This window comes from Momordica charantia (assembly GCF_013281855.1).
Source record: "Momordica charantia cultivar OHB3-1 chromosome 9 unlocalized genomic scaffold, Mcharantia_2.0 BLBB01000009.1, whole genome shotgun sequence".
NCBI lineage: Eukaryota > Viridiplantae > Streptophyta > Magnoliopsida > Cucurbitales > Cucurbitaceae > Momordica > Momordica charantia.
The window spans coordinates 2,199,085-2,217,023 of NW_028275167.1; the positions used below are offsets into that span (position 1 = coordinate 2,199,085).

Genomic DNA, 17,939 nt, shown 5'->3' on the forward strand with positions numbered 1-17,939 from the left:
TTTCTAAAATAATTTTTTGAGAACGTGATTTTAAGTTGTTCCTTTCTTTTCTATTTGTTATATTATATGTGACTGCATTCTAATATATATATATATATATATATATATATATATATATATATATATATATATTATTACAAATATATGGTTAAAATTTCAACTTTTCGTTTGAGTTTATCAATAATTTTTCTTTTTAAGGTGAGAATCTAACCATCTATTTTCAGATAGTATAGTTTTATTGGTCACGGTTTGGACCAGAATTACTACAATAAATCAAATAAATTCCAAGTAATCTAATTTCGATCAAAATATAAAGCTTTTTTCTTTTTCTTTTTTTTTTTTTTAAGAAAAATCCATGATGAATGGTGAACGTGAAAGCCACTCCTTGGATCACAACGGTCGCGCCACAGTTCGTTTCTCAGATTTCTGGTTGGTTATTTATTTATTTATTCTTCAATTTATTTTTCCAAATCCATCTATTTATATATCTCAGAGCCATACCATACGCGAAGCCGAGTGCGAGAAAGAGAGAACCAGAAAGAAAAATTTTGGAGCGAATCCATTTCCATAATTCCAAGTTCTTACGGTGAAGCTTGAAAATGTCATGGCAAACGTACGTCGACGATCACCTCATGTGTGAGATCGAAGGCAACCATCTCACCTCCGCCGCCATCATCGGACACGACGGCAGTGTCTGGGCCCAGAGCTCCTCCTTCCCTACGGTGATCGCCGTTTTCGATTACGTTTTATTTTGTTATTGTCCGTGTAATTCTGTTATCGGATCTGGCCCTAAAATGCGCTTTTCGTTTTGTTTTATTTCGTGATTTATCATTTACTTTTTGAGTTTTATCGTACGAGAGGTATAGAATTACATGGAGACCTCTGTTGTTGATTTGATTTGAGCGGATACTCTGTCCGATTCGTTTTTGCTTGTTGAAAATTATCTGTTGGAGTGATGCATGAAGAGGAATGTATAATTTTATTCTTTCTCTTTGGATTAAACTGATTGATCGTAATCTCTTCGGTTGAGATGCGAAATCCGTTGGATTAGGAATTGATAGGAACATATCTATCGTGAAAATTACGGCACGGTTCAATATTAACGCAAGTTCGTGATTCATAAATTAGTGAAGAATTTCTTCCTGTGACGTATTTGATTTTCCTTTTTTTTTCATTGTCGTAGTTGATTCGTGCGGAGATTGATCATGTGATGATTACTAATTTTTGTATCGCCGTGCCATATAATTAAATTTTGTTGTTAACCTGCTCGAGGTATTTATGGCATAATTTCTATGGAATTTTGCAGTTTAAGCCGGATGAGATTTCGGCTATCATGAAGGATTTGGATGAGCCTGGATCTCTTGCCCTGACTGGATTACATCTTGGTGGCACAAAATACATGGTTATCCAGGGAGAGCCTGGATCTGTTGTTCGTGGGAAAAAGGTTGGTTTTCTGCTTCTAAATCCATAGTTTTCTTTTGTTCTTGAATCTTATGAGAAAAGTGGGAATTTTCCATTGCATTGTTATTGAATACATCTTGGTCAATTTGATTATTCGATAGGGCGCTGGTGGGATCACTGTGAAGAAAACTGAGAAGGCTCTGATTATTGGTATATATGATGAACCTTTGACTCCAGGCCAATGCAACATGGTCGTTGAAAGGTTGGGAGACTACCTGATCGAACAGGGTTTGTAGGCCTTGGCTCCTCAATTTTACAGTTCCATTCACAAATTTTGATTTTGGTTTGATTTAATTCCTTATCGTTGTTTGTTTTGTTCTTCCATTCATTCTATTTGATTCCATATTTATCAGCGGTGTACTTGGTTTCAATTTTGAGTTTATCTTGCAAATGGAAAATCACTCTCCCGTTAGAATTCAAATGGAAAATACTTGGCTCCGTAACGAAAGATCTTGTCCTCATCATCGTTAAATGTACACAAAAACAAACATTATTTGTTGAATAGATGTTGTTTTCCATTTAATTTTCTCCTCCTCCCTCCCATTCAATCATTTTATTTCTGTCATAGAACACCCAAATTTCTGATAAGAATGGAATTGGAAGCTTATTGATGAAGTGAACACTCAATCTTCCTGGAGAGAAGGGAAAACCTGTGTAAATGTTGAAAAACTTTTAAACATTGGAATAAAATAAGAACCTTACATTTGTATTGTGGATTGAATTGTGATGTTGATGATTCACTGTTGATGTTTTCAAATACTTCAGAGTACAATATTACAATCAACATGGGGGAATGGTCTGGGAATTGGAGCCCATAGAATAATGCAGATTCCCTTTTGGAAATAGGCAACTGAATGAGGGGAAAAAAACAAACATTTTTTAAAAGACAACACAAAAAATATTTGCTCTGCCCATTTCAAAAACTGTTGATCTCATCCATTTATATTTTTGAAATATAGTAGTTTAATGTTATCATGGAATAAGAGATTTGAGTTTAAAGTTTAAATTCCTACTATATTTTCCCAACTAAGACGTCACGATATCTTGTTCTTTCTGATTCGATCTTTCATTTTCACATTCGTTGTACTAAAAAAGAACCCTATTTTATTATTTAGTTTTGGTTTAATATATATATAGTTTCGACTTTAATTTATTTTGGATTCTATACTTTTAAAACGTCCATTTTGATCCATATATTTTAACTTTTATTCATTTTAGTTCTTATATTTTCGAAATATTCATACAAGAAAAATGACTATGTTGCTACCTTCATTTTTGTTTTTATCTCATTCATTCTAGTAAAATTTTAACATGACACTCTCCTCACTAAATTTTTTTTCAATGTAGCTATAAATTTCTATTAAAATGTTTTTATTATATATAAAATTTGTGTTGCATTTTTACAAATATGAACCAAAATTGTTACTTTTTTTAAAAGTACATAGATCAAAACGGAAAGTATACTAATCAAATAAAAATTATAATGAACAAAATAGTAGTTAAACATTTATTTATTTATTATTTTTTTTTTCAACATTATAAAATAAGTATGGAGAAAGACAATGTCCTTATTTACATGATCACTGTTGGCCTATCTTGGGTTGTAATAATAATGGTAAACTATCCATTACTGTTAATAGTACATATCATTATAGTCTTCAAGCTTTTACATATAAATTTGTTCTGAAAAGGCAAAGTTTTCTGTTTATTATTTGCCCATTCAGTAGAACTAAATTTTGGACCATCAGAAAGCATACTTCATTTTCTTCCCAATATGAGGTGGTTGTTGAGAATTTATTGAAAGATTTAAATTTATTATAGTCAAACCACTAAAATTTTTTGACCCTATGCTGATTTCTTGTGTTTACAATTTAGTCCTCCATAAATTTTTGTTTGACAATTAAGTCCTTAATGTCAAGAAAAAACATTGAAAATATATCCGGATTCAATGTATGCATAAATTCCAGCCAAACAAAGTAGATGAACCATCTAAATTTTCTACCCAAATATGGTCTAGAAATCTATGCCTATTCATATGGTCCTATTCCAAGTGAACTTTTAATGCCATTAATAAGTCTAATGGCTTCCTTTCAAATTACTATGCACTCAGTTTGCATACTATTCTCGATCTACTTTGACTTTGATTTCGGTACTTTTTTCACATTACCATTAATTTTGATCCCTTCGTCTTCATTTTTTGATCTCGTTTATTTTAATCATAATTTTAGCGTGATAAAAATAGTATTTAAAAGGAATTAAATGATGGGATGGGATGGCTTTGTGGGCTACTCACTAATGCTGATGGATGGGCCTAACATTAACAAATGACCAATCCGTACTGCCAATAATAAGCCTAACACTAAGAAATTGTTGTAGTTACAATAATTATGCAATCTTTGGTAATTAATAAGATTTTTTGTCCCCACTTTTTCTTGAACCTATAAATTAACTCAGACCAAAGTGTGAATTTATTCAGAATTCAAATTCACAAATCTGGAGCACAACCCACCAAAAAAAATCCAATCTTTAGTGCTTGGCACATGCCCTCCACTGTTTACAAGTGTACCATAACTCTCTCTCTCTCTCTCTCTCCTCTTTCTCTCTCTATCTGTGTGAAAAAAAGTTTAAAAAACACAAAGCCCGAGGCCTAATCTGCAATTAGAGAATTATTAGATAATGAATTTGTGTTATTGAACATGTTAGTGCTTTTCGAAAAGGGTGATTTTTATTTTTTTTTATATAATTATGCATCTGTTATTTCGATATCACAAAGATATATGACGTAAGCATGGCCCCTAAAACTTCAAATTTTGTTATTCTATTCAAAAAAATAAAAATTGAGTCTTTAATGTTTGAATCTGAAGAGACATACCGGAAAATTCGGGGAAATTACTTCTTTAATGTTGTTGTAGCGGTTCCCTTTCCGAGTCTTTTTGAAACAGTTGAGAAGGTCCTTGGGGGGTGTTTTCGGTATTTCACCCCTTGTACTGTTTCAGATTTGAATTTTTGAACTCATACGAGGTTTGGAAGATTCACTCACTCAAAATCCAGATTGTTGTAAGCCAATCAAATCAAGTGTTGTTGAAGCAAAGACATGCCATAATCTTGTCTCTTTAATCCTTAAAAGTGGAGTCCATTTGAAGCAAACAACAATCTCCAAAAAGTGCACCTTTTTTTTTTGCTTTTTTGCTTTGTAAGTATAAATCATCAACATTTGTTGGATTGCAGAAGATCTTGAGAACTTGAGAGTTCAGAGAGAAGTGGTAAAAAGGAATTTACAAGCTCCCTTTGTTGGTATCTATCTCATTCATTCATTCAAATTTAACAGTAAAATGTGGGAAGGAGAAAAAAAAAACAAAGCTTTGAGACAGATTTCAACTTCTTCTATCCCATTTTTTGTTTAAGATTAAACAAACAAACAAACACAGAGGATCCATTTCACTAACAGATCACTCAAAAACCAAATTCTTCTTCTTCTTCCTCTTCTTCTTCTTCTTGGAGCATTTGATTGCTTGGTCTCTGCATTTTTACACTGCTTAAGCTGCTTCTTGCTGCCATTATTTCATTCAATGAGAGCTTCTTCTTGGACCCTGGCTCTGGCCTCTGCTTTGGGGCGCTTTGAGACCTCAATTTCGCCTTAAACGACTGCGTGTTCGCCATATAATTCGGGTAGTTCATGTACGGTCGGAAGAAGCTGTCCCCGCACACACTCTTCGACGGCGTGACTGGCACGTTGGCGGAGGCAGCGAAAGAATTCGATAGCCGGGGTGTGCTGTGAGCTGTGGGGAACTTGCAGTCGTCGCCCATTAAGCACCATTCGAAGTCACGAAGAACAACATTATGGCAATCGGGCACACGAGGTCGATTCGGACATGGCGATGGCGAAGAGATTGTTTGGAGTGGAACATCATCTCCCCCGCATTCGGACAATGCAGCGGAGATGAACCTACGGGACCTCGATCGGGTTCTGTAGGTGTCGATTTCGACAATTTTCGGGCTCTCATCCAATGAGTTGATGCAGGTTTCGTAGGATGATGCTACTGACAACCTCTTGCTATGGAATTCACTTCTTGATTCATCAAACCGTTCCTGAAAATCCAGACATTACAAACTCATCATCAATCCCTCAACACAAACATCAACTAAACCACTCGGTTTTCGGTTTCGATATCGAACTCTTACCGCAGATTTTCGGGGCCGAATCTCAGGGATAAACCTGTTCTCTTTGTTGAAAGATCTTCGAGCTCTTTGAGTCCTAACTGCAGTTTGAGCTCGAAAAAGAGCCTGCATACTGTGAAGAGTAGCAGCAGCTCTTTTCCTCACAAGAAATCCCCTCACCACAGCCTGCAATTTAACCAGCCCTTTAAGAGCTCTCAGGGCCTTTCTAGCCTGCAATTTTAAATTTGAAAGCTTCAGAAATGGGAAAAAATGGAGGCCCCAAAAGCAGAACAAAAAAAGAATCAGAAAGTTTTTCGGAACAAGTCAGCAGATGAATGTACTGTTTCATTGACACTTTTTGTACTGTTTGATTCAGATTATGAAACTTTATGCTCTTTCTTTTCCCAGCTTTCAAGGAGACAAAAGAGAGAATTTACAGAAGGTGAAAAGAAAAAAGAGAAAAAAAAAAGTACCCTGTTTTGTAATTTTCATGGACCAAATATACATGTAAAAAGTACAATTATTCCTGTAAAAAAAAAAAAAACTTTGTATTGTAAAAAACAGAGCTAAAGCTGAGAAAGGGGTGTGAAAAAATGGAAGCTTTTTTTCACTTACCAAAAAGCCCCTGAATACTGTTTGAATCTTCACAGCTGCCCATCTATCTCTTCCGGTGATGTACAGAGACCCTCTTCCCTGGCTTGTAAGTCTGACGACGGCGACCGCCGCCTGAGCCGCCGCCACGGCGGCGTCTGCGGCGGCGGCGGTGGCAGCGGCCACCGCAATTGCGTGCTTGTTCTGCTCTTTCTCCGAATCAGAAATGTAGGATCTCAACCAAGCAGAGTCCTGCAGAGGAGAGGCTTGAATTGGGTGGCCGGAATCCCTGCCGGACTTCGCAAAGCTCCACCTTTTCTTCTCCTTTCTGTCGCCGGCGCCGGCGACCGCCGTGGAATTCGAAATCCCAGATGGGTCCTTCTCTTTTTTCATCCCCAATAGACCCTTCAACCATCTTGTAGCCTTCCCCATCTTAGAGAGAGAATCAAATCAAAGCAAAACCCACCAAAAATGACGATCCTAGAGAGAGAGAGAGAGAGAGAGAGAGGGCTTAGAACGTAAGCATTATGTCAAAACTTGAAAGATGGGGGTTTTATTGAGAACCCAACACTAGAAGTCGAAAGTGTCTATTTTTAGCATTTGGGTAACTAGAGAGAGAAGAGCAACCCATTTCCAAAGATACTAAAATCAAGCCCAAGTAGTTATTTCCCAAAGAGAGAGAAAAAAAAAAGAAATTTTTTATTCAAAAGATGAGAAAGAAACCCAGGTGTAATTTAAGGAGAGAGACACAGTGAAGGATTTGTTACAAACTCAACATTTTGCAGACACAAAAGTGATGAGAAGAAGTATGGATTGGCAAACACAAAGCATCTAAATAACCTTTTAAAACAAAACAGAGATGGGGTTTTCTAGTTTTTGAAAAAAATAAATTCTTTTTTTCTTTTTTTTTCTGACAGCATCTCGTGAAAAAACTGCATTACAAGACAAAAAGACGTCATACAAAAATTCAGACCACCAAAAAAAGAGAGAAAAATGGGGAGTTTTTAAACTCAAACCCCTAATCAGAACAACAATTAGAGACAAAGAAAACCAATAAAGATTGCAACTTTATTACTTCTAGAGAAAAAGAAACCCAACCCACCTTCTGTATTTCACTAAAATGCCCAATCTTAGAAACCTAAAAGAAAAAAAAAAATCTCTCTACTCTCTACTCTCTACTCTGTAGGCTTCTGGAGCAACGTGTACTAAAATGAAACTTACAAACTGACAACCCCGTGATTCTCTTCACTCTTGAAGGGAAAAAAAAGAAAGAAAATTTTTGAAGAGAAGAAAAAACAGTTCAAACCAGAAGGAAGCTCAGAGGAGCAACAATGGCTGCCAATGGCAATGGCAATGCCAAATAGATTCCCTTAACAGAAACAGAGCTATTGATTCGTAGCTTCGCTTTATCCCTCCAAAAACCACAGGCTTTCCTTTCTTCTTTGGCCTCAAAGAAATCAATGGAAAACCAGAGACTGATTCTGCAGAATCCGTAGAGTTTTCAGAAATTTTTTCCCATCAATGAAACTGCTCAGTTCCTCTTTTTTCTCTGCCATTTTTGATTCTGAAACCCAAAAAAAAAATGAAAAATAAAAGAAACCCTTTTCAAAGGAAAGGGATCTTTCTAAAAACAAGTCTAATAAATCGCAATCGGCAACGTACTGATTCAACTAAAGACAGCTTCAGAAGAAGAGGGTATGGCAGTTTTTTGGGATTTGAAATTCCCTATTTATTGAATTTTAATTTTGAATTTTTCTGAAATTTTCTGAAATTTTGTTTTCTCTGATTCAAGTCAGAGGTCTAATTTTGGAATGGAAAAGAATAGTGCTGAAAATCAGTGGCAATACCCACAGCCAGATTCTTATAAGATTTGTGATTTCAAATTTTGAATGGGTGATGGGAGAGATCAGGCCACATTGATAGTGGAAAGCAACGTTAAAAAAACCATAATAAAAATCAATTAATATTTTTACTATATTTTCCTTATTTTTTTATTTTGTCAGAAATAAATTATGAGATATGATGATGTGGAGATCTTGATTTTGGAGTTTCTCTCATTGTTCCAATTTTATCAAAGTTGGGTTTTGTGTGGCATTACACATCTATGGAGTCTCATAAAAGGGAATTTTGATGACTATAATTTTGGGATATAAATGATTTTTGTTTTCACAAAAAGTGTGTTTTTTTCCTTTGATTGATATGAGAATGGTTTTGTCAAAATCTATATCATATGAATGTTTTGGGAAGTGGTTTTTAAAAAGATAGGTGGGTTGTAAATATAGTAAAACGATAGCTACGATAAAAAATAGAACGTAGGTCATCCATTAATGAGAGGTATAACTACTTTGATTTTAAGTAATTGGCCGGGTAGAAATATGTTTAAGTAGCTAAGTTTTAATTGTCAATCTGACTATAGTTTAGTGGAGAGTAAGCATATTCTCTTCTTTGTGACGTATATCATGGACCAAAAAGTAAGATATTTTTATCTCTAAAAAAAATATCTTATTTTGTGTAACGATTGTTTCTTCCAAAGTTATAGACGTGTTAATAGTAATTTTTGCACAATGTTCATTATTTTTAGAGGTTGTTTAAAAAATTTTGGTCACAGACGTAATTGGTCTAGCTAGGGTCATGTCAACATTCTTTGCAACAAGTTTTTTTTTTTTTCTTCACAACGAGATATGATAGAAGTTAAACATTCTCTGATGTTTGAGTTATATTGAAATCTCAATTTTTTGTTGCATTAGTGAAAGTGTGTCTCGAGTGATCATCGTCCCTTGTGATTATAATATAAAAGAGTGAATATAATTATTACAACAAAAATCCAATGGGACATATGATGCAAGTGGATCTACCCCTATTGTGAGGTAATGGCTAGGCTTTTGGTACAATTGTACACGTTAACCATTAATATCATTCGATGTTAGAGGATTTGTCTTAGTGTGATGTGCTAGATAGCACCAAACACACTATGAAGTTTGTTGGGTATGTCTTTTGCTCTTTCTTCATTGTCTCGAGTTGATTATTGAGTGTCTAGTCTTACTCATTGTTGATACTAGTTTGTGATAGGATAAGACGATGTAAAAAACAACTCTATACCATCAATTGTATCTTCACTCGACATTGATCATATCACTTTAAGTTGACTATTGGATGTTTTATATACCCAAACACATTGCACTAGTCACGCACAAATGTCAAATTTGACATGTTACCACTGGTTAACTAATAGATGGTTTATTAATATAACCACACTAAACTTGGTGGATGTTGGCTACACGTTAACTATACGTATCATGTCTTAAATTTTGCTCCTCTTTAGTTGAATGTCATGTCTAACTTAACTAAGTAGCTTATCCAATCTCGTACGGAGGTAGGTCGAACTACCTATTTCCATCAGGGTCATTTCTAGTATCATCAAGCTTGGGAGATGTCAATTACTCGATTAGACGATGTGATTAGCTAAGTGTAACATAACTATGTGGTGAGGAATAACGGGAGAGCTATGGATGATAAAAGGAAAACGTATGAATGATTATTTTCCTTTTCCAAATATACCTTTGGGGAGGAAATATTGTATAATTAGCATTGCGATTTTAATTAATGGTAGTACTTTTATTTGCTTTTGAAGATACACATCCACTTTTTGAAAAGGCTGAAAGTGAAGTATGAGTTGATTTTTCATTGGGCTGGGCCTTCTGAGTATTTCCTCAACCAATTCTTAAAAAAGCCCAAATGGAGGGAAGACCATATTCATAGCCCATCTTGCTCAAAAAGAATCTTGAGCTGTCACACAGCTCACCTCTTTGACCAGCTCATATTATTATTTTTCTGTTGACAAAAGTGATGGTGATTTTTCATAGCAAAATAAAAATTCAAATGCCCATGGTTTTATTTATTCAAAATTTTATTTGGTTATAATCAATATATTATAAACTTTGAGGTTCGAATCTTTATCCGATATTTTTATTTTTACGTGCTCTATCTACGTCTTGCTTGAACATAAAAAGGAAAAAAATATATATAATCACATTTGTCTAATTAAAAATGAAAATGAGGAAAATAGACAGGTTTTATTATTATTAATGGTTTGACGATTGTTTTGTTTTTGGGTGGAAAATGAATGTGTTAAAATTGTTAATTAAATGTTATAAATCACACAACTCAACGGTAATGAGTATATATCTAAAATCAATAAATCGTGAGTTCAATTCCCCAATTATACTAAAAAAAGTTATAAATCAAGAAGTAATTTTAAAAAAAAATTGTGTATTTGTTTTTCTGTTGATAATTGAGAATTCAAACATGTGTGTATATACCGGTTTAGTCCGTGAGGTCTGATTTAATTTTAATTTGACATCTATAATTTTAAAACTTAGGAATTTGACATCCAACAGTTTAGTTAATTTTTGTAAATTGTCTTTTAAATCATTTTTTACTTACCCAAATAGAAGACATCAACTTCATCATCACATAAATAAAGAAAAACGTCACGTATTTAATACAATAATAACTTATTATGACATAAACAATTATGCAGTTTAAGTCAAAGCGTGTATAGTTCGTAATTGACCTATATCTACAATCATAAGGTTATGAATTTGATCCCCACCCCATATTTGTACTCAGAAAAAAAATGGTGCAGTTTAACAAAATTAAATGAAACCAATTAAGGATTTGATTTTTTCATTGATGATTTATACTTTAATAAATTAGCTCAAATCGGCACGAATAAAAAAAAATTCAAACCTAGAGTTGCCAAATTAATATTTTTAATATATAAATAGTTAAAAAGAAAACAAAATCCTAGATATTCTAATTAATTGTTTTGTGGCGGTAATGTGTGAAATTAAATGACATAGCCATAAATAACTCCACAGGCACCGCGTGAAATAACTTTTTAGATATTTTTAGTATTCAATAATTTTTGTGCCGTATCTACCTCCTAAGGCAAGCACGTGAAAATCACGCGACATGTATTTTATTTTTTATTCTTTTTATAAAGATATTTATTTTTCTATCCAATTAAAAGTCCTTTTAAAATTTGAAATTTTATCCAAATTAAGGACTAAAAAGAGAAAAAAATAAATAAAAAGGGAAAAATATGTCTTCAATAAAATATAGATAGAACTTTTCTTTTTCTGGAAGGAAACATATCAGGACAAGGAGGAGATAATATTACGTATCAAAATTTAAGTTATATATATTTAAAATATCTTATCTTTATTTAATAAAAATATCAGAATATTTTGTTCGAGTATAATATAAGTCTTAAAGAAAAAAATGTATTCGTATAAAAAAGAAGAAGAAGAAAAAATTTATGTGATATTACGGTAGATTTATGTAATATTAATAAATAGAATTTTGAACTATAAAATAAATAAATCAATTTTTATGTAAGGAAAAAAAATATATCTAAACTATATAACAACTCAGAATATATTTAAATCAAATCTCAATCCGAAATTTCCCCAATTTTCTTTTCAGACGATCAAATACAATATAAAGTCTAGATATTATAAAATTTAAAGGAAAATATTGTGAGATAAAAGTGCCATGTGATAACAATGGATAAGATTTTTCATTATGATTTTATTTTCTCCGATATCAATTAAAAGAAGGAGAAGGAAAAGGAAAAGGAAAAGGAAAAGGAAAATTAATAAAAAGAAAACGAAAATAGAAATTATCAAGTTTCCGCCGCTGCTCACCCACACGGCCGCACCGATCTTAACTGACGATTTTTCCTCAGCTCTCTCTCTCCCCCCTGTTCCTCCACCTTCACCGTCCCTCCGTGTTTCTAATTCCAATTGGGTTTCTGTTTTCGTTTTTTTTTTCCCTTTTCGTTTGATCAAATTTCCATATTCTGGGTACTTCCTTTTGAGTTTCCATTCGCGATCTGCATTTTTGGGAATCTTTTACTTCATAGGAAATCGTGTGTACTGTTCTTCGCGGTTTAGGGCTTGAATCTATCTTTTTTTTGTGGTCGTTTTGTTTGATCTCCTTCCGGGTTATTTCATTTGGGTCTGATCTTTATGTGGTTTGGAATTTCGACTCAGTTTCCTTCTGGTTGGGGGATGCTTTCTTCAGTTTCTGGTTTAGGGCATTGAGAATTTTAGATTTTTGTTCACCAGTTTGAGGCTTCTGTAGGGGAACTTTTTTTTTTCCATTGGGATACGTGATGGGGAGCGCGGAGGGGTTGAGAAATTCACCGTTACCTGCTAATCAAGCGGTGCCGAAGTGCTATGGTGTGACGAAGCCGATATCGTTGGCGGGGCCTAGTGACGCTGATGTTCAAAGAAGCAAGGAGCTTGAAAAGGTTTTAATTGATGAATTGTGGGTATCTTCCGGGCACGATTTGAAATTAGGTGGGTTAATTTTGCTTTTTTTTTTGGGCGTATTGTGTTATAGTTTCTGGTTGATGCTGGCTTGTACGAAAGCAAAGAGGAATCTATCAAGAGGGAGGAGGTTCTTTGCCGGATAGGACAGGTGATAAACTTTATTCCGTCGAACAAAATCTTTAGTTACTTTTCCTTTATATGGATGTTGAGTTGCCGGAGTTGCAATTATGGATGGAACTCGTCAGGAGGTAGAAAAATTATTGCACAACCACAATTAGAGATGGTAGTTTGTTGCTTATGTTTATAATGTTGGATATCTCTGGCTTTTGTTACATACAGATGATTTTTTTTTTTCCTAATAGTATGTTGTCTGTCTGATGATCCTAAAAATTAGAATTTCTACGTTTGTGAAGTTCTCAGAGCGAAAGCTGCAAATTGGTGCAGTGGTTGATCTTTTATTTTTTGCTGATAGAGATCCTTTTTAACTTTGTATGCTAGGTTTCTAACTCTGAATTTTTATTTTTCCCTCTCTCTTTTTATACTTATCTAGATTGTGAAAGACTGGGTAAAACAACTTACTCGCATAAAAGGTTATACGGATCAAATGGTGGAGGATGCAAATGCTGTGATTTTTACCTTTGGTTCCTATCGTCTTGGGGTAAGCATGGTTAATGTTTTGGTGTTTCTTCTCCATTATGCACTGAAACAGTTCGGTGCTTTTTTCCATTACATTTGCACATTTGTTGTGATGCATCCTTCAATTTTATTGTGCACCTGTCCCATATCTTCCCTAGTAATTTGCAGCCGTTGGTGAATCATGTTGATCAGTTTATTCAAATTGATCTGTTTAGATTGCATGACATGCTTTGTCTGTGGAGATAAGAAAAAGTTCATTAATATCTTGTAATGTACTAAGGGACAGGAGAAGGATAAGGCATCCATCCCATCTCATGCAAAAAAAGATTACAATAACACACATTTGGCATGATGCATAAGTTATAACAGGAGTATAAGAAACAAATTTTCTATTGTCAATATTAACTTAAAAAAGTTCAGATTAGGACCACCACCTAGAAGACATAAGCTAAGGAAGAAAAAAACCTGGCCCTTTACCTCATGGTCCTCTCCACCATTCTTAGAGTTCTCTCCAAAAAGCATGCAATTTTTATTATGCTAAAGTTTCCAGCATGTAGTCAAAGTGGTATTGACCCAAATAATCTTATTCTTCCCAGCAACCACCCTTTGCCAATGCGCCCATAATTTTATAGAATCTGGCTTTCCACAAACAATATAGTTCAAAGGCCTAGAAGATATTTGCAAGAAGCCAAGAACAAAATGTTGGTCGCAGTAATTACCTCCTCTTCTAAACAAATAGTAAATAGCGGCTGCCAAGTTGTTCATGAGATTTGTCCTTGACCCAAATTCTTCGGAACACCTCTATAATATTGAAAATGTGAAAGAATTTTCTTTCTTTTTGTGTTCATGTCTCACATACTGTAGCGGGGTCTTTTTGTATTTGTTTCATACTTGTCAATGAGCTATTGCATGAGTTTGTATTGTTGTAGGTGCATGGACCAGGAGCTGACATAGACACATTATGTGTTGGGCCATCCTATGTGAACAGAGAGGTGAGTGCTAGATTTGAGTAATTTTGTCCTATTACTTGAGATGGTCTATTATTTAGGATCTAACCTTTTGTCTGTTTTTTATTTTTCAGGAAGATTTCTTTTATATATTGCATAATATTTTGGAAGAAATGGAAGAAGTGACCGAGTTGCAGCCAGTTCCTGATGCTCATGTCCCAGTGATGAAATTCAAGTTTGATGGGATATCTATTGACCTACTGTATGCTAGTATATCTTGTTTGGTTGTGCCTGAAGTAAGTGACAACAGATCCTTCATACTTATTCATTATATTGTCGCAGGACATATTCTAATTGTATTGCTTTTGAACATAATGGATGCAATTGTTTGTTTTATCACCGTGCTCATGTGAACTTCCTTGTGGTATGGTTGTGAAGATTGTGTTGGTTTTTGGTTTTCAATGTTTACTTTTAGGATTTGGATATCTCTGATGTGTCTGTGCTATATAATGTTGATGAGCCTACTGTTCGTAGCCTTAATGGTTGTCGGGTTGCTGATCAAATTCTAAAGCTTGTTCCAAATATTGAGGTGAGTGGCTTGCTATTTTTACTGCATTCTTTTAGTGAAATTATTGCACGCTAACATTCCTGTTCGGGAAACGGTAATCTTCATTCTTTTAATCCTGTGGTTGTAGAATTTTCGAACAGCACTTAGATGCTTAAAGTTTTGGGCAAAAAGGCGTGGTGTTTATTCGAATGTGAGTTTGCCTCCCTTTTAATACCACATGGCATGCATTTATGATTGATTAGTTGATACATTTATTTTCTGTTATAATCCTTTATTCACTTGCATGAGCAGGTGACTGGGTTTCTTGGTGGCGTAAACTGGGCACTTCTAGTAGCACGAGTTTGTCAGCTTTATCCAAATGCAGTACCCAGTATGCTGTTGTCTCGATTTTTTAGGGTCTATACCCAGTGGCGTTGGCCCAACCCAGTAATGTTGTGTGCGATTGAGGAGGATGATCTTGGGTTCTCTGTGTGGGATCCCCGTAAAAACCCTCGTGATAGAACTCATCATATGCCCATTATAACACCGGCATATCCATGCATGAATTCTAGCTACAATGTTTCTACAAGTACGCTTCGAGTTATGATGGAACAATTCCAATTTGGTAACAAAGTTTGCGAGGTATTATTTGTGCATGCATACACTTATTCTTATGTGATTATTTATTAATTGGGGGAGATGAAGAGGACAAAAGGTATCTCCTGTCATTCTGTCTTATGGCAGCATTTAATTTCTTAATTTTTGTGAAATTTCACTTCATCAGGAAATTGAACTGAATAAAGCACAGTGGAGTTCTCTTTTTGAGCCATATTTGTTTTTTGAAAGCTATAAAAACTATCTGCAAGTTGATATAGTTGCAGCTGATGCTGATGACCTACGCTCTTGGAAAGGATGGGTAGAATCTCGGCTTCGGCAGTTGACTTTGATGGTAATGCTATCTTCTTTTAAATGAATGGGGTGACGTAAATACTTTTTTTTTCCTCCTGGAAGCATTTGCATTTCTATTCTCCCTTTGTCGATGGTTTTCACGTGTCTGCAGATAGAGAGGAACACTCTAGGAAAGTTACAGTGCCATCCTTATCCACATGAATATGTTGACACATCCAAGCCATGTGCCCATTGTGCCTTCTTCATGGGTTTGCAGAGGAAGCAGGGAGAGATAATTCAAGAGGGTCAGCAGTTTGATATACGTGCAACAGTTGAGGAATTCAAGCATTCTGTAAATATGTACATGTTCTGGAAACCAGGAATGGAAATCTTTGTCTCTCATGTCCGCAGAAGGCAGATCCCTCCTTTTGTGTTTCCAGAAGGTCATAGACGATCTCGTGCTTCAAGGTTGTCAGCCTTGCAACGTGCTGATGGACCACATCATGAAGACATACAGAACTGTAGTAGTGCTGGTGAGAGATACCTTAAGAGAAAAAGTGATCGCGATCAGATTGAAGGGGAGCATTATTTTCCACGAAAACGGCAGTCTATTAGTCCTAGAAGACAGGACTCAGTTTCATCTGAAAATATCAGTCAGTTTTCCAATAGTGCTTCTTCTGAGCGACCGGAATCTGATGTTGAATTGAAAACTGCCAATGAGAAGAATAGTATGTGGCAGACTGTCACTCGGGAAAATCAAGAGTTAACTTTTAGTGGTTCTTCAGGGCAAGAATCTGGAAGTGTAGAGAGTGATAAAGGGTCTACTGCAGAGCTATTTGAACCAGACAAAATTCCTTGTACTGAAAGTGATCATAGATGTGCGTCAAATTCCAGTGTTATGACTACCTTAACTAGTGAAAGTAGCTCCTGTGAGAATGTTGGGGTTGCATCAGCAGCAGGCAGTAGTGAAGGCAATGCTGGGAGCATTGAAGGAAGTGCCGATGAAAGCAACAATCCCGGAACCTCGGTTGTTGATTCGTGTGAGGCAGATTCTGAACTTCACTTGGAGAGTAGTTGCATAAATGGAGATGGCCTGCGTATGGAGCCAGAGGTGTGGTTTTTCATTTCTTTTCTTGGTTATCACCCTTCTAAAAGCATCTCAATTTCCATTTCTCTATTACCTTACATGTTTTCCTTTTATTCTGGTTTGACATGTGAAGCCAAACGCTGTGCTTGAGATGGCACTGAATCCTGGAGGTGGGGTGAAGACAGAAACCATCCAGAAGTCAGTAATAAGGCATGTTTCTTTTCAAAGACAGATTTAAGTGCTGTTTCTGAGCTCTGTTTATATTTTGTTTTGTCTTTATACTGCTCTTCCTGGTTTTTTTGTATGTTCTTTTTTTATCTTTTTATCAGGTTGAGTATGGCCTCAACAGCGTGAGAAAAGAGAGAGAGAAAAAGTTAGAACTATATGAGTCTATATCCTATCCTGCCTTTGTGAATCCATTTTGGCCAAGAAGACATAGAAAGAAAGAAAGAAAGAAAGAAAGAAAGAAAGCCAACCATTCTGGGGTAAGTGTTATTTGAATTTACTGGCCTTGGCGTCATTTTTTTGCTTTTTTTTTGTTTAAAGTGCCCCACATCACATTCTTTATACCTACTACTACAAATTCACCACCGCCGCGGATCAGAAAAAAAAATATTGGCACAAAGTGAAAAGTCCTTTGTACTGATAACTTGCTCGTGCACTTGAATGACTGAATTCAACAAGAGCTGTTTGAGCCTCAAGGGCTCATTTGGCATGTCGGGGTTCTCGCTAATTTACATTTTGCTTTAGCTGCCGAGTGATACCCCATCATCCCCACGACCCCTATTTTCGGCATCTGTATTATATATAACCCATAGAAAGATGTCATATGGTGATGGGGGAGAGTGTGTCATCTATCTGGCTTTTTTATTTCCTCTCTCTTTAGGGAGATTGGGATTGGAACGGGATCAAGTTTTTAGTTTTGTGAACAAACTTTGGCTTGGTGTTTCTCAACCATCGACTGTAAACTACCAACTATTTGTGTTAATACAGAATTCAACTCTCTCTCTCTCTCTCTCTCTCTCTCTCTCTCTCTCTCTCTCTCTCTCTCTCTCTCTCTCTCTGTGCAAGCTTTTTCTTTTTTCTTCTTTTCAGCTTGAAATAATCTGTGAGATATTTGATCCCAAGTATATTAAGTTTGTGTTGGGGAATGATTTAATGCATGATATATTTCTGAAGATATGATTAGAACAGCGTTTGAGGCTAAAAATATCTGCTTTGTGATGATTTAGTTTTGAATTCTCTCTCTTTCACAGGGTCTTCCACAGAGGATTAAATTATAGTTA

At 35.2% G+C, this 17,939-nt stretch overlaps 3 protein-coding genes across 6 annotated transcripts; 2 read left to right on the top strand and 1 right to left on the bottom strand.

Annotated features, from left to right (window-relative positions):
- The first annotated feature begins 339 nt into the window (after positions 1-339).
- On the top strand, positions 340-1,984 carry LOC111018668 (profilin-3). 2 transcript variants are annotated; one of them, XM_088118088.1, is made up of 4 exons: positions 340-429; positions 494-722; positions 1,307-1,444; positions 1,563-1,984. In XM_088118088.1, exons 2-4 carry the CDS (start codon positions 600-602, stop codon positions 1,695-1,697), a joined length of 396 nt encoding a protein of 131 aa, XP_087974214.1. In that variant the 5' UTR covers positions 340-429; positions 494-599; the 3' UTR covers positions 1,698-1,984. The 2 variants fall into 2 exon arrangements, with proteins under 2 accessions (XP_087974214.1, XP_087974215.1); XM_088118089.1 differs by having other exon boundaries at positions 372-409.
- Positions 1,985-4,719: 2,735 nt separating this feature from the next.
- LOC111015062 (protein IQ-domain 26) lies at positions 4,720-7,863 on the bottom strand. Of its 2 annotated transcripts, XM_022289985.2 has the most exons (4): positions 7,517-7,863; positions 6,235-6,690; positions 5,644-5,850; positions 4,720-5,550 (listed from the first exon to the last, which is right to left on the bottom strand). In XM_022289985.2, exons 2-4 carry the CDS (start codon positions 6,640-6,642, stop codon positions 4,915-4,917), a joined length of 1,251 nt encoding a protein of 416 aa, XP_022145677.1. In that variant the 5' UTR covers positions 6,643-6,690; positions 7,517-7,863; the 3' UTR covers positions 4,720-4,914. The 2 variants fall into 2 exon arrangements, with proteins under 2 accessions (XP_022145677.1, XP_022145669.1); XM_022289977.2 differs by lacking the exon at positions 7,517-7,863 and having other exon boundaries at positions 6,235-7,478.
- A 4,007-nt stretch (positions 7,864-11,870) lies between these two features.
- On the top strand, positions 11,871-17,654 carry LOC111015833 (nuclear poly(A) polymerase 4). Of its 2 annotated transcripts, XM_022291009.2 has the most exons (12): positions 11,872-12,526; positions 12,619-12,696; positions 13,099-13,206; positions 14,114-14,176; positions 14,266-14,427; positions 14,607-14,720; positions 14,827-14,889; positions 14,991-15,320; positions 15,463-15,627; positions 15,739-16,677; positions 16,787-16,863; positions 16,983-17,654. In XM_022291009.2, exons 1-12 carry the CDS (start codon positions 12,389-12,391, stop codon positions 17,005-17,007), a joined length of 2,262 nt encoding a protein of 753 aa, XP_022146701.1. In that variant the 5' UTR covers positions 11,872-12,388; the 3' UTR covers positions 17,008-17,654. The 2 variants fall into 2 exon arrangements, with proteins under 2 accessions (XP_022146692.1, XP_022146701.1); XM_022291000.2 differs by having other exon boundaries at positions 11,871-12,526; positions 16,787-17,654.
- The last annotated feature ends 285 nt before the right edge of the window (positions 17,655-17,939 follow it).

Excerpts from the sequence above, each read along its gene's own strand:
- LOC111015062 (XM_022289985.2), bottom strand. The coding sequence starts at position 6,642 with ATGGGGAAGGCTACAAGATGGTTGAAGGGTCTATTGGGGATGAAAAAA. Across the intron at positions 5,851-6,234 it reads CAGTATTCAGGGGCTTTTTG|GCTAGAAAGGCCCTGAGAGC; the intron begins GTAAGTGAAAAA and ends TTAAAATTGCAG. Across the intron at positions 5,551-5,643 it reads TTCGGCCCCGAAAATCTGCG|GAACGGTTTGATGAATCAAG; the intron begins GTAAGAGTTCGA and ends CTGGATTTTCAG.
- LOC111015833 (XM_022291000.2), top strand. The coding sequence starts at position 12,389 with ATGGGGAGCGCGGAGGGGTTGAGAAATTCACCGTTACCTGCTAATCAA. Across the intron at positions 13,207-14,113 it reads TTGGTTCCTATCGTCTTGGG|GTGCATGGACCAGGAGCTGA; the intron begins GTAAGCATGGTT and ends GTATTGTTGTAG. Across the intron at positions 14,177-14,265 it reads CATCCTATGTGAACAGAGAG|GAAGATTTCTTTTATATATT; the intron begins GTGAGTGCTAGA and ends TTTATTTTTCAG.
- LOC111018668 (XM_088118088.1), top strand. The coding sequence starts at position 600 with ATGTCATGGCAAACGTACGTCGACGATCACCTCATGTGTGAGATCGAA. Across the intron at positions 723-1,306 it reads AGAGCTCCTCCTTCCCTACG|TTTAAGCCGGATGAGATTTC; the intron begins GTGATCGCCGTT and ends GGAATTTTGCAG. Across the intron at positions 1,445-1,562 it reads CTGTTGTTCGTGGGAAAAAG|GGCGCTGGTGGGATCACTGT; the intron begins GTTGGTTTTCTG and ends ATTATTCGATAG.